This window comes from Pinus tabuliformis, chromosome Q, assembly GCF_031772625.1.
Source record: "Pinus tabuliformis cultivar Carrire ecotype Pingquan chromosome Q, CPIR1, whole genome shotgun sequence".
Taxonomy (NCBI): Eukaryota; Viridiplantae; Streptophyta; class Pinopsida; order Pinales; family Pinaceae; genus Pinus; species Pinus tabuliformis.
The window spans coordinates 768313262-768327131 of record NC_142296.1 but is presented as its reverse complement, the minus strand read 5'-3'; the positions used below and the strand labels follow the sequence as shown (position 1 = coordinate 768327131).

Genomic DNA, 13870 nt, shown 5'->3' with positions numbered 1-13870 from the left:
ACTATTATATTATTATTAAAAAGAAATTCAAGTCACTCAATCATGGCTCTCAATAATGTTCTCTTACACTCTCATTATTGGCATGGCATATTCCTCTTACACTCTCATTAATGCTCTTACACTCTCTTACACTCATTCAAGCACGTCATAAAAGATTCTCTTACACTCAATAAAAACATGACATAAAAAATTTCTCTTACGCACTCTTTAATGCATATGTTACACTCTCTCTTAAAAGCATAAGTTACAAAGGCATGTGTACCTCTTTAATGGCATGAGTTAAATTTCCTAAATGGACGTGAGTTACACTCCTCTTGGCATACAAGTTACTCCTCCTTTATGGTATGGATTCATTGTTCCTCCTATATGTGTGTGTGTGTGTGTCATTTTTTCTCCCTTCACTACTTGAGCACAATGCATTCTAAAAGAGTCAAGGATCAAGGTCAAGGGTGACATTCGATCTTATGAGCAAACTCAAGCCTTTCTAGCCCGAGACAAGAAGATGAAGAAGGGAAAGTATGGCAAGTCCAAGAAGAAAAATATGTCCAGGATCCAATGCTTCAAGTGCCACGAATTTGAACATTACAAGAGGGTGTGTCCAAATCAACAGAACAATAAGAGAAAGGATAGGAGTGAATCTCATGTAGTCGAAGCAGTGGGAGAACCTTAGAAGAAGACAAACAAGGAAGAAGTGAAGGACCTTTACTACTAAAGAAGGTTCAATATCTTCTAGGTTCTTTATGAATATTCTCTTTTAAATGATATGTTTCGCATAAGCATCATAGGATAGATGCATATGATAGTAGCGTGTTTGGAATTTACATGATTAAGTTGCTAAGTAAAGATCATGTAGGATAGAATGTTAGACCATTTTGCATAGTGTTCATCCAGATATTATCTAGCATTTTGTTAAAGGGTGTCATCCTGCTTAAATGGATCATTATGATCCGAAAAGGACCATCGTCTTGGAAAGTTCTTGGGAAGAGCATCATGACAGAAATAGTATGTATTCTATGTAATGTGGAAACATGCTAAAAAGGGATGAAGGATTGCAATGGTTCAGGACACAGACTTTGGTGAAATATATGGATAGCTAGATGATTGGATGAATGCATGGGAATGCATTGTAGGAATTTACAGGGTAAGTTCCTCAGAAAGAATACCAAAAGGACACCGCTCACAACCAGATCTCAAATCAATACACCAGTATTTTTGACGTGGTTAAAACCCTCAGAGTGCAAGGAGGGAAACAGTCCACGGCCTGTCCCAACGTGGGTACAGACAATTTATTAATCAAAGAATGAAAATTTACATAAGCTTCTCTCATACACGGATTACCCGAACAATGACCCTCCATGCGCTTTAAATAGAACTCATGGACCAATCGGGTGTCAAGCCACGGATCAAGTGTCGGTAATACCGAGGTGAGAGTGAACCGTCGGATCACTACATATTGTGACCGTCGGATTGTAAGTTACAAAATGTACAACGGTAAAGAAACACACTTTACCTAACTCTAACCTAACTCTATGCTAGACCAAGTTGAACTTAACTATATCCTATGTGTCGGAATATCCTAACATCCCCCCTTAAGAACAACTTGGGATAGGATTGAAGGATTTACAAATATGACACAATAGGAGAAGGAAGGAGGCACTAGAGCCTATCCCCCCTTAGTGACAACTTCCTGAACTCCAAGCATATATCGAAGTTTAGTGAACTTCGCCTCTGTGAGAGCCTTTGTGAAGATGTCTGCAACCTGATCATCCATGTGAAGATCCCATGTATCGTTTGTATGAAGCCAATGGGTTGTTCCATATAGATTTCTTCCTGCAAGTCCCCATGCAAGAAGGCAGATTTAACATCCATTTGATGGACTTCCCATTTTAAAGAGGCAGCAAGGGAAAGAACAAGGCGGATAGAGTTCATTTTGGCAACTGGAGAGAAGGTTTCAGTGTAGTCAATGCCTTCAACCTGTGAAAATCCCTTAGCAACTAGACGAGCCTTATGTTTATCAACTTTCCCATCTGGTCCATACTTGGTTCTGTAAACCCATTTGCATCTAACAAGTTTGCGTCCCTTTGGTAGAGGAACAAGATCCCATGTATCATTTGTCATCAATGAATGATATTCTTCATTCATAGCTGCTTCCCAATGTGGATGGCCTGAAGCTTCTGCAAAAGTGTCAGGATCATGATTTACTGGAGCTTGAGCCAGTAAAGAAGAGGCTCTTTCAAACTGAGAACGTGTACGTCGCTGATCTGTAGGATCACCGGCAAGATCACCTGCTGCATCCCGAGTAGTACGGACCCATCTTGGAAGTTGAGGATCCTGAGAAGGTGGGGGAGGATTATCATCCTCGCTTTCATCATCAGAAGAAGAGATGTTTTCAAAGATAGAAGAGATAGGAAGAGGTGGCACATCCGCCGGACTAGGCTCGCAGGCCGATTTATTTTCATCAAATTTTACATCTCTTCTAATGATAACATTTTTGGACTTAAATGGAATAAGTCTATAACCTTTTACATCTTCAGAATATCCAACAAAAGTACATTTCTCACTCTTAGGTTCTAAAGCTTTATGCTTTTCATCTGGAATATGGGCCCATGCTTCACTTCCAAACACACGAAAGTGACTTACATCTGGTTTAATGGAACTCCAAGCTTCTTCTGGAGTGATATTCTCTAGAACCTTAGTAGGAGTGCGATTGATTATATAATTTGCACAATTAATTGCTTCGGCCCAAAAACTAAGACTGAGTCCTTTAGATTGCAGCATACAATTAGCCATTTCCTTTAAGGTGCGATTTTTCCTTTCAGCTACACCATTTTGTTGTGGAGTGTATGGAACAGTATGTTGCATTTGAATTCCATTTTCGGTGCAAAAGTTGATGAATGCGTTTTTAACATATTCTCCACCATTATCAGTTCTTAGCTTAAGAATTTGATGTCCAGATTGTTTTTCAACAAATGCTTTGAAGGCCAAAAAAGTGCTAAATACTTCGCTCTTGAGTTTTAAGAAGTATACCCAAGTGCGTCTAGAGAAATCATCAATGAAAGTTAAGAAGTACTTGCAGCCAGAGAATGAAGCAACAGGAAGAGGACCACATAAATCACTGTGCACAAGCTGTAAAGGGGCTGAGGCGTGCCAAGAGGCACGTTTGTCAAAACTGTCCCGATGATGTTTTCCGAGTACACATCCGGAACAAACACCATCTTTGCAAGATACCATAGGAAGACCTGTCACCATATTTTCTTTACATAGATGCTGAAGGGAGCGATAGTTTAAGTGACCAAACCGCTCATGCCAAAGTTTGCTCACTTCATCATTATGAGCAACAAACACTGAGGGAAGATGGGATGACCCAAAGTTGTGAAACTTATACAACCTTTTGGAATCATCAGCAAGACCAGTAGCTAGAATCTGTTTAGGATCTTTTAGATCCTTGATTACAACATCATGAGGTGAAAATTCAACAATTTTACCTTCACCTGAATGAGTTATCTGATAGACAGATAGAAGGTTGCAGGATAAGTTTGGAACACATAATACATCATTGAACTGACCATTGTCTAGATGAACAGTTCCAGTCCCTACAACATTAAGAGATCTATCATCACCAACATATATATTTTTGGTGTTACAATCATTTAAAGAAGAAAACATGGCTTGGTTTTTGGCCATGTGACAAGAGGCTCCAGAATCAATGAGCCACTCATGAGAATGAGAAGAAGAAGAAGATACATTTAATGCATAACCAGACTGAGATGATTGACGATGACATGCAGAAAGTGCCGTTCCGGAAGTTGAAGTTGAAGTAGGCTCCAGATGGATGTTATGTTTCTTCATTGCGGCTTCCAAGGCTTCCATCTTCTTAAAGCATTTAGATTCTAAGTGGCCATCTCGATTACAAAAGTTACAATGTCTGTCAGTCCTCTTCCATTTGTTTTTATTGGTCTTGTCATTTTGCTGAAATGATCTTTCATCTTGAGGCTGAGTTGGTTTAGGACCATTCCTTTGAGGATAAGACTTCTTAGGATTCTTTGAATTTGGTTGCTGCTGGGTGGCTAACGCTTTCGAGGAAGAGTTTCCAAGATTAAGAAGACCAAGGTGTAAGAGTTTTTCTTGTTCTCTTATTAAGGAATCACAAAAGGAGTCAAAGGAAGGGGTTTGTAGTCTTTGCCTTGACAAATGAAAGCTTCCCTTGTAGAATGGAAAGTGGAAACAAATACAGAGTAGGCTAGTCCCAACTTAGTAAGGATGGAATAAATAAGGTTACCATCTTCTTTCTTAACTTTAACACCTTCCAAGAGATATCTAAGGGTCTTGAATTTGGACAAGAAATCTTCAATGCAAGAAAAATTATTAGGATCCAAAGTAAGCAACTCATTCTCAAGTTGATGGGCTCTAATTTCATTTTTAATCCCAAAAACTTTAGCAAGTTTTTCTAATGCTTCATGAGGAGTTTCAATTTCTGCAATGTGGAATCTAAGATCAGGAGAAACAGACATTCCTATCAAACCACGTGCTTGATCTTGTATATTTTCCCATTTTTCGGCCTTGTCTTCATCTTTGGGTTTCTTCTCTTGGTCTGTGGCTATTCTGAAGAGACCTTTACTTCTAAGTAAATCTCCCATGTAGGCTACCCATTGGAAGTAGTTAGTGCTGTCAAGAATGACTTGGCATGGACTTTCCATTTTTGAAAAAAACCTGAAGCTGAAGATGCTGAAAGTAAGTGGTCCAATGGATAGATCTCGAAAAAAAATAGGCGGTTTTAAAAAAAACGGCTCTGAAAAAGGCTTCCGGATGAAGAAGTTATGGCTTTTTTAAAAAAAAATTGTTGACGTTGCCGGCAAAGTGCGCGAATGTGCGGGAATGAAAAAATCTGCCCCCACAAAATGGAGACTTGAACCCAAGACCTCTACTCTCTTAAAAAGTCTTTGAACCAATTGATCTATACAAAATATTTGAGAGAGAGAGAGAGAGAGAGAGAGAGAGGGGGGGGGCCTCGATTTGCGTGCTTGCCTTGGGAAGGCTCTTTTCCCTACAAAACACAAAACACAAAACCCAACACGAATATGCAAAGAAAAACGAACCTTACGGCTCAAAGTTAGCTTTAGCCAAAAAACTAGAATTTTTAAAAAAAACTCAAAGTTAGCTTTTAACCGAAAAACTAAATATTTTTCTCAATGTTTCTGATTTTCCAAGATCACACTAAGGTGCAGGGAAAAGAGCATACGCATGAGAAAAATCCTTTCTTTCTGTTTCTGATTTGCCCAGATCGCACAGAGTCGCAGGGCAAAGAGCATACGCAGAAATGAAAGGTATAGATCCGGGAAAAAAAAAGGCTAAATAAACCGAAACCGAAATAAGCAGAGAGAAAATGACAGTAAACTGCAAAAAAACACTGTATACCTCCCGATCTGAAAAATGACGCAGCTAGGGCTACCGGAAACCTTTTCGCGTGAAACGAAAGGGGTTCCTCACTGAAACAGATGCTCCGAACGCAACAGAGCAGTCCTCTCGGCCCGAAAGCAGTCAGAAACAGCATATCTAGGAAACGACAGCCGCATGCAGTTCTACCGGCTTCAGATTTGGATCACCAACGGACGCGGCCCTCAAATTGCTCTGATACCATGTAGGAATTTACAGGGTAAGTTCCTCAGAAAGAATACCAAAAGGACACCGCTCACAACCAGATCTCAAATCAATACACCAGTATTTTTGACGTGGTTAAAACCCTCAGAGTGCAAGGAGGGAAACAGTCCACGGCCTGTCCCAACGTGGGTACAGACAATTTATTAATCAAAGAATGAAAATTTACATAAGCTTCTCTCATACACGGATTACCCGAACAATGACCCTCCATGCGCTTTAAATAGAACTCATGGACCAATCGGGTGTCAAGCCACGGATCAAGTGTCGGTAATACCGAGGTGAGAGTGAACCGTCGGATCACTACATATTGTGACCGTCGGATTGTAAGTTACAAAATGTACAACGGTAAAGAAACACACTTTACCTAACTCTAACCTAACTCTATGCTAGACCAAGTTGAACTTAACTATATCCTATGTGTCGGAATATCCTAACATGCATGTTGGATAAAATTCATGTGTATGAGAATCTTGTAGAATAAAGTTGGTTAGAAATATATGCTTAAGTATTTATGATGTTGGAAAAGAATAGAACTTGACTTACATAAGAATTTATAAAATATTAGGAATTTTTCTAGAATATGTATTTGATATTGATTAACATCTAGTATAATCTTCGAATGAAAAATCGTAACTTCGTAATCAAGTTCGATCCTTGGGCACTCTGGTGAAAGAAGGAAAATTCAAGTGGAGGTGGTCGATGAGGATATTGATGGAACGAGAAGGTCGCCATGGTGAGGTAAGTCTATTTCATTTTGGTTTGTTTATCTGGTTAACATATTATCTTGCTGCCTGGTAGAATGTTGTAGGAATACATGATGACAGTTGAGGCAAGGTCAGTTGTATGAATGAAAAGTATTGAGGGAAGCTTAATATCTGGCACTTGGCAACTATGAAGTCAAGATGTGTTCATCTTGGAAGGTAGCAGTGCGAGAAGATAACCTGAAGGTCAAGAAGATCATTTTCCTAAAGAAAACCATGATCAAGAAGTTTGGGAAGGCTCAAAACAATGCCTTCATGTCACAAATGGAAAGTGATGAGCAAGGGAGATAACCTGGATCCTGTCACAAGAATGAAGAGTGGAGATGGTTCCATGATACCTTGAAAAGAAGCAGGCTCGATGCAAGAGATGCAAAGCAAAGAGGGAGCCATGTAGCTATGAAAGAACAAGTAGTTGATATTCTGATGAAGACAAGCTATAAGGCTTGTGGTGATTGGCTTCTATCATTGAAAGGAAGTCTGGAATCTCCTCTGGATTTAAAAGGGAGTAAAAGGAGTCTCCTTAAACAGGAGCAAGGATCTATTCTCAAGATTAAAGGAGAATAGGGATGTACTCTCTAGTTGAGAGGGAGTGATATCTGATATCACATGTGCATTCTCCTCTTCAGATGATGAAGAGAGAATGACGAAGGGTTGGATAAGCATCTATGGTTTCCTTGAGGATATAACTTCCAAGAAAAGAAAGGGATGAACACTCTTTGAGGATAGGATAGGAATCCAAGAGAAGAGTGGTCGAAAAGGACCGATATTCTTTGAGGACTCAGGTATGGAGATCCAAGACAAGAACAGTCCTAATGCTCTTGAGCAAATGCATAATGCTCTTGAACAAAGAAGAGCTTGTCCACTTAGGCTTCAGGGACAGTGTTGGTCATGATGATGATGCTTATAGTATGTCTTATCAATCCGACTCATCTTGAGAACTCTTCAGTTTGAGATGTGATGTTGTGTTGGTTGTACAATTATGAATACCTCCCTAGTTAACAGGGAGTATTGAGAAATGTAAGTAGTTTCGGTCTTCATAATTGTTGTACTCATTTCAATATGTATCCTATGTAACAAACAAGAAAAATAAAAATAAAAATATTATTATTAAAGCATGGCTTTTATTCTCATTATTGATGGTCTTTTAGGTAAAAGCATGTTCTTCATGCTTCTAGGGTTTGTTAGGTCTTAAGATTTATTGTCATGAGTCAAAAGAGTCAACATCATGTTTCTAAGATCCTTCCAGGCAATTTATAATTGTAAAAGAATTATTTTTTATTCTAGAAAGTCCTGGAATCTCCAAGAGTACAAGTCAGCCCTAGGATCATCAAGTTCGCCTAAGGGAGGGAATTCGACCCCATGAGAAGGCTATATAAAGAGCAGTTCAACTTCATTTGGAGACACTCACTCTCACAAGTTCGATATCACAAGAAAGAGTTCAATCTATAGTTGGGAAGCAAGAAGAAGAAGAGTGAAAGTCAAGGAGAAGTTGGAAGGACAAAATCTCTTGTTTTTGGGCTATGTTTCTCTCACATGTGCAAAATTCTAGGATTTCTGGGCTGCAAGAAGAGGCCGAAAGTTTTAGGTTCGAGTTGTTGCAGGACGAAGTGCAGTAACTTGTAGTTGGAAGAGAGAATACTATGTCTGAACCTCGTTGACCTTGGGAATAGATGTCTTGCTCTAGGAAGATCTCAAAAGGAGGCTAGATTAGGGTTTCTGAGAAAGTTGCAAGCCCGAAATTGCAGGGTCAAAGTTGCAAAAAGAGTTGTAGTATCGAAGCTAGTGGGTCGAAGTTGCTGTGTGTAGCATTTTTGTGCAGAGTCAAGAAAGGTCTTGAGGAAGGGTTGACTTGGTACTAGAAGAAGGACTTGGTCTAGGAATTGGGTCTTTGTATCTCATTTGAATCAAATTCTAAGAAGAGAAGAGTTTTCGGGTTTTCCCCTTGGACGGGTTTTTCGCTGGCTAAGAGCCTAATATCTGTGTCCTCTTTTGTTGTTGTTGTTTCTTGATATTGTTTGATGAAAAGATCTAATTAAAGAACATAAAGAAGATAACTAAGATTCATAAGAGGTTAAAGAAAATAAGTTCAATAGCTACCACTTTACATTTTCTAACAGTACGGACTCAAGGAGGCACGTCGGGCTTGGTATTCTCAAATTGATGGATACTTGACGAGTCTTGTTTTCACCAAGAGTAACGTCGATCCCAACCTTTACTCCAAGGTTGTTACAAGTGAGCCTATGATCTTGTTACTATATGTTGATGACTTGTTTTTGACAAGAGCAGAATATCTCATTGATCAGTGTAAGAGGGAGTTGACTCTGAGTTTGAGATCGAAGACCTAGGCTTGATGCATTACTTCTTGGGATTAGAAGTGTGGCAAAAGTTGGTGAGATCTTTTTTCAAGGGAAGTATATTATTATGATCCTTCAGAGTTTTGGGATGATGGATTGTAAGTCCATGGCCACTCCCATGGTGACCAATCTGAAAAAGCTGAGAGGCTCTGACTCAAATTTGGTGGATCCCTCTATGTATCAATGATTGATCAGACCTTGATGTATCTAGTTAATACCAAACATGATATTTGCTTTGCAGTGAACACTATGAGCTAGTTCATGGTGGAACCAAGGCATATACATTGGATTGCAACAAAGCATATGTTAAAACTTAAAGATATATACATGGTACACTCAATTATGGACTGAGATATGTCTCAAATGGTGAAGTACGACTTCAGGGATACAAAGATTCCAATTGGGTAGGAAGTGTTGAAGACAGGAAGAGCACATGAAGATGTTGCTTTAGTTTGGTTTCTACTATGATATCTTGGATGAGCAGGAAGCAGACATATGTGGCACTCAGCATTGCAGAAGCTGAGTATATTGTAGCTAGTCTGGAAAGTTGTGAAGCATTGTGGCTTTGGAAGTTGCTCGCAAAGTTGTTTGATCAAGTATTCGAGATGACCATGATATATTGTGACAATCAAAGTTGTGTGAAGTTTTTGGAAAATCCAGTTTTCCATAACAGGTCAAAGCACATTGAAATCAAGTACCACTACATCTGAGACATGGTATAGAAGCAAGCAGTATGGCTCTAATACATTTCTACAAATAAGCAAGTTGTTGACATCCTCACAAAACCTTTGTCTCAAATGAAGTTTGTATACTTCAGGAACAAGCTTGGAGTGGTTGAGAAAGTCTCCCTCGTTGAGAGGAAGTGTTAATGTTGTAGACTTGTAGCATCAGGGTAAAAATTCTCCCTAGGTCAAGAGTAGTAACTAGGTGTAATGTGGCTAGGGAGGATGGCCTAGATAGAATTAGGACCAGGAGTGTTCCCCCAGTCAAAATGTTTTGACGATATTGCCAAGGGTTACTTGGCTAGTGGGTAGAGTGAGTGCCCCAAAGCATCGAGCAAGTATTTTTACCATTCAAGTGCCATGTGACAACATGGGGGGAATGGTTAATTGGCCTAGGGTTTCACCGTTGGTCAAGAAGAATTGACCTTGTTCCAACTTCCAAGTGACGGCTTGGTTAGTTGGTGACCCATGACTAGTTTTGTTTTACCCCTATTAGGGGTTACCGGACCATATCGCCAAAAGGGTATTTGGCTAGTGGGTGACTAGATCCTTTGCGTGATGTTGACGTAGGATGCTTTGCATGTGCTTCTGGAATAGAACATGAAGTGGATGGACACATTAGCATAGTGGGTTCATTCAATCTTTTCTTGGGATGGAGAAATTTTCAACAAAAGTGGACATCTGAGGAAGTCAAGGTGAATACCTCCCTAGCTAAGAGGGAGTGTTGGATTTTGGGTAGCTACGGGAGGTATTCCCTAGCTACTCCTGCCGGCTCATTAAAAGGAAATTAAATTAAATTCTTTTTCTTCAAGCCAGCCCAAATTGGTCAAGTCGGCCCCACCATGTGAATGGGTGTGACCCTTGGTCAAAACCCACCACTTTTGACCACTATAAATACAAATTCGACCTCCAACACTTGAAAAATTCAGATACCTCAACATCATTTATTCTTTTGTTCACACGTGCGACTTAAGGAGGATTTCTGAGGTTGACCAAGTATAGAAATTGCATATTGACCAGCATTGACCGAGTCTGTTTTGCACTGTTTGACCAAATTTCTTGGCTGGTTTGACCACAGAAAAGAGGCCGAGTTGACCTCAGAACAGAAACCAAGTTGACTGCAGTTTGACCACAGAACAGAGGCCAAGTTGACCACAGTTTGACCACAAAACATGACTGCCGTCAACTGCAATCAACTGCAGTTGACCGCACTTGATCACAGAGGCAGCAAGGCCAAATTTTGACCGCAGGAGGGACCATTGACCTTTATTGACTTCTCTGCTTTGACCAAAGTTTGACAGATTTTTCTGGGTAGTTTGGCCGAGCTTTTTCTGGGCAGTTTAACCGAGTTTCCTGGGCAGTTTGGCCGAGTTTTTTGGGCAGTTTGACCAAACTTATCTGTTGCTGCAGAAGGCTGAATTTCAGCCCGTTTGACATGTGCTGGATTTTTGCTCTGGGTTGACCAAGGTTGACTTTAAAATATCAAATTGTACCTTCACTGAAGTGAACAATTTCTCCTAGAAAATATTGCTGGCTTTTCTCCCAAGTTTGGGTTTCCTAGGGGGCAAAATTTTGGTGTCTACTGTTACTATTGCATTTACAGTTAAAATTTATTTAGTGTAATTGCTTAATGATAGTCTGGAATGTGCTAAAGTAATATCATATACCATTGGAGGTAAGTATCAGTTGCAGAAAATTGTGCTCGTCTAATTAACACTAGAAAATCAACAAGAAATACCACTATGCCAAGTCATTTTTTATTGGAAACAAACGATATTGCTGTGAGAACTAAAAGTAACATCCAAACATGAAATGCACGTTCAACACAAACATTTCCATAGTCAAATAAAAGACAAGAGAAGCATCCCTATGACAAGTTCATGTTCCCTGTAACAGGGCGGTGTGAACTGCAGTAATGCTATTCCAAACAAAAACAGAGGCAGTATAATAGGCCTTGACCCCACTTACGACAGGGGATTTCAACTAAAATTTATCTCCAATCAAATTTGCTCTAAACATGCACATTCTCAACATAACCAAGATTGATTAATGACATAATTATAGATAAGCTTTATAGAACGTATATTCAAATAAGATGGCCCTCTCCATGTAGAGCGGTTTATTTGAAGTTGTCTCGCTAGTTTGAGCACTTGCATTTCCAATGAGATCATATAACCTCCAACATATGCCCCCATAGGTCATGTGCTACCTTCACCCTACTGTTAATTTATGATAGAGGTAGTTTTCATTAAAGAAAATACTCCATCACGTAAAAGGTTCAAATAGAGGCAGCACTAATATAGGAAGTAAGTTACTTCGTTCTTCAATCTTATCTCAAACTTTCAATATGGTACAAAAACCCCTCCTCCACGCATTTCATCAGAGCCACAAGTGTGCGCAAACATGACCCAACTTCATGTCTCACTCATCACCTCATGTCACATGCTACAAGACCTAGGAGACTGTTAGGCGATTGGATTACTTTCAAACACACAAGTTACAACATATAAAGACAACTTCATGACCAAAATATTCAATGTTGCTAAAGGCATTGAGAGTTTAGGGAAGCACAGACAAAGATCACAGTTACTTTTATTTGGCTCCTAGATAAAACCAACTCTCATGTTAGAAAATAAGGAATGCAATTTCCTTCTATACCACAGTCATTTGTTTTCAAGCTTCTACAAGGTATGTTAGATGTTACAGAAACCCCAGGTATTCTGATAATTATAACCTTAATTTTTATAGAAATCACATAATTAGATGTGCAAGTATGTCCACATTTTGTCAATTGGGGTTATCTCGCGTGGTTGACTGGAATGATTGTTATCCTACCCACCCATGTTCAAATCCCTGCTAGTGACGTGTTGAGCTTTGATCCCTTGATGAATATTGTTGTAATGGCTGCAAGCCTAAGAAAGGCACTCTTAAGTGAGTATAACTGTGGGCTGGCTTGGAACCAGCAACCTCACTCTTGTCTTCAATATAATGTCTAAACCATAAAAAAGGATTAATATCTAAAGATATGGTTCAATGGAATATTATATTAACAGTGGCAAGATAGCTAAATAAATATCTTTTTTTTTGGTTTTATCTAGGAGCCAAATAAAAGTAACTATGATCTTTGTCTGTGCTTCCCTAAACTCTCAATGTTAGAAAATAAGGAATGCAATTTCCTTCTATACCACAGTCATTTGTTTTCAAGCTTCTACAAGGTATGTTAAATGTTACAGAAACCCCAGGTATTCTGATAATTATAACCTTAGTTTTTATAGAAATCACATAATTAGATGTGCAAGTATGTCCACATTTTGTCAATTGCGGTTATCTAGCATGGTTGACTGGAATGATTGTTATCCTACCCACCCAGGTTCAAATCCCTGCTAGTGACATGTTGAGCTTTGATCCCTTGATGAATATTGTTGTAATGGCCGCAAGCCTAAGAAAGGCACTCTTAAGTGAGTATAACTGTGGGCTGGCCTGGAACCAGCAACCTCACTCTTGTCTTCAATATAATGTCTAAAACATGAAAAAGGATTAATATCTAAAGATATGATTCAATGGAATATTATATTAACAGTGGCAAGATAGCTAAATAAATATGTTTTTTTTTTGGATTTAAATTGAAAAATATTATATCTCTCAACTCTTCTATATGCTAAAATACAAAAAAATGCAAACCTTCTAGATTCACTTCTCCCCAGTTCCGTCCACTTATGGAAAGTTGTTTTTCTTCAGGAGTTACTCCCAAGGTGTTTGTCATAAAATTGGACAAATTGTTGACATCCTGCAATTTCAAGAGAAGAATTAACTTCAAAGTTTCCTACTATGGACTTATTTAATGAATTTCAAAGCCCATAAATATGAAATCACAACAAAGAAAAACAAAAAATCTTTAGGGCAATACATAACACCCATTCCACTGCTCATAAGCATAAACGAACGAGATTCTTAAAACACACTCCTAGAACAATAAATTTTACTCCTATATTCTCCTAAGGATGAAATGGTCAGTATTTAGGTAGTTGAAAAGCTTTTAAGTTTTTACACGTCAACACCGAAAACAAATAATATAAATTCATAAATACATCTATTTTATGCCTACAAGTAAAGCCCACCATTTTCAGTTAATGACAACAATTAGTAAAATATAACAAATATCAGTGTATCTAAAAAAATTCTAGGTACTCTGGGACCTTCACAAATGAAGGAAAAATACTGTATTTTCTTGACCACTAGAATATTTTGCCTTTCATATTTGATATCAATTCAATGTACTGAATAAGAAAAATATTTAGTAGGAGTGAAACTTTGACAACAAATTTGCAAGGTCTAAGATACTACGTCAAATGGTACCCCTGGATACATATGACTG

At 38.7% G+C, this 13870-nt stretch overlaps 1 protein-coding gene across 1 annotated transcript in view; it reads right to left on the bottom strand.

Moving 5' to 3' along the window:
- The window catches only part of LOC149221756 (FACT complex subunit SSRP1-like), a 207589-nt gene that overhangs the window by 130284 nt on the left and 63435 nt on the right, over positions 1-13870 (bottom strand). Inside the window, 1 exon segment of the mRNA XM_089385221.1 lies at positions 13177-13282. Within this exon segment, the coding sequence (XP_089241347.1) occupies positions 13177-13282 (106 nt within the window).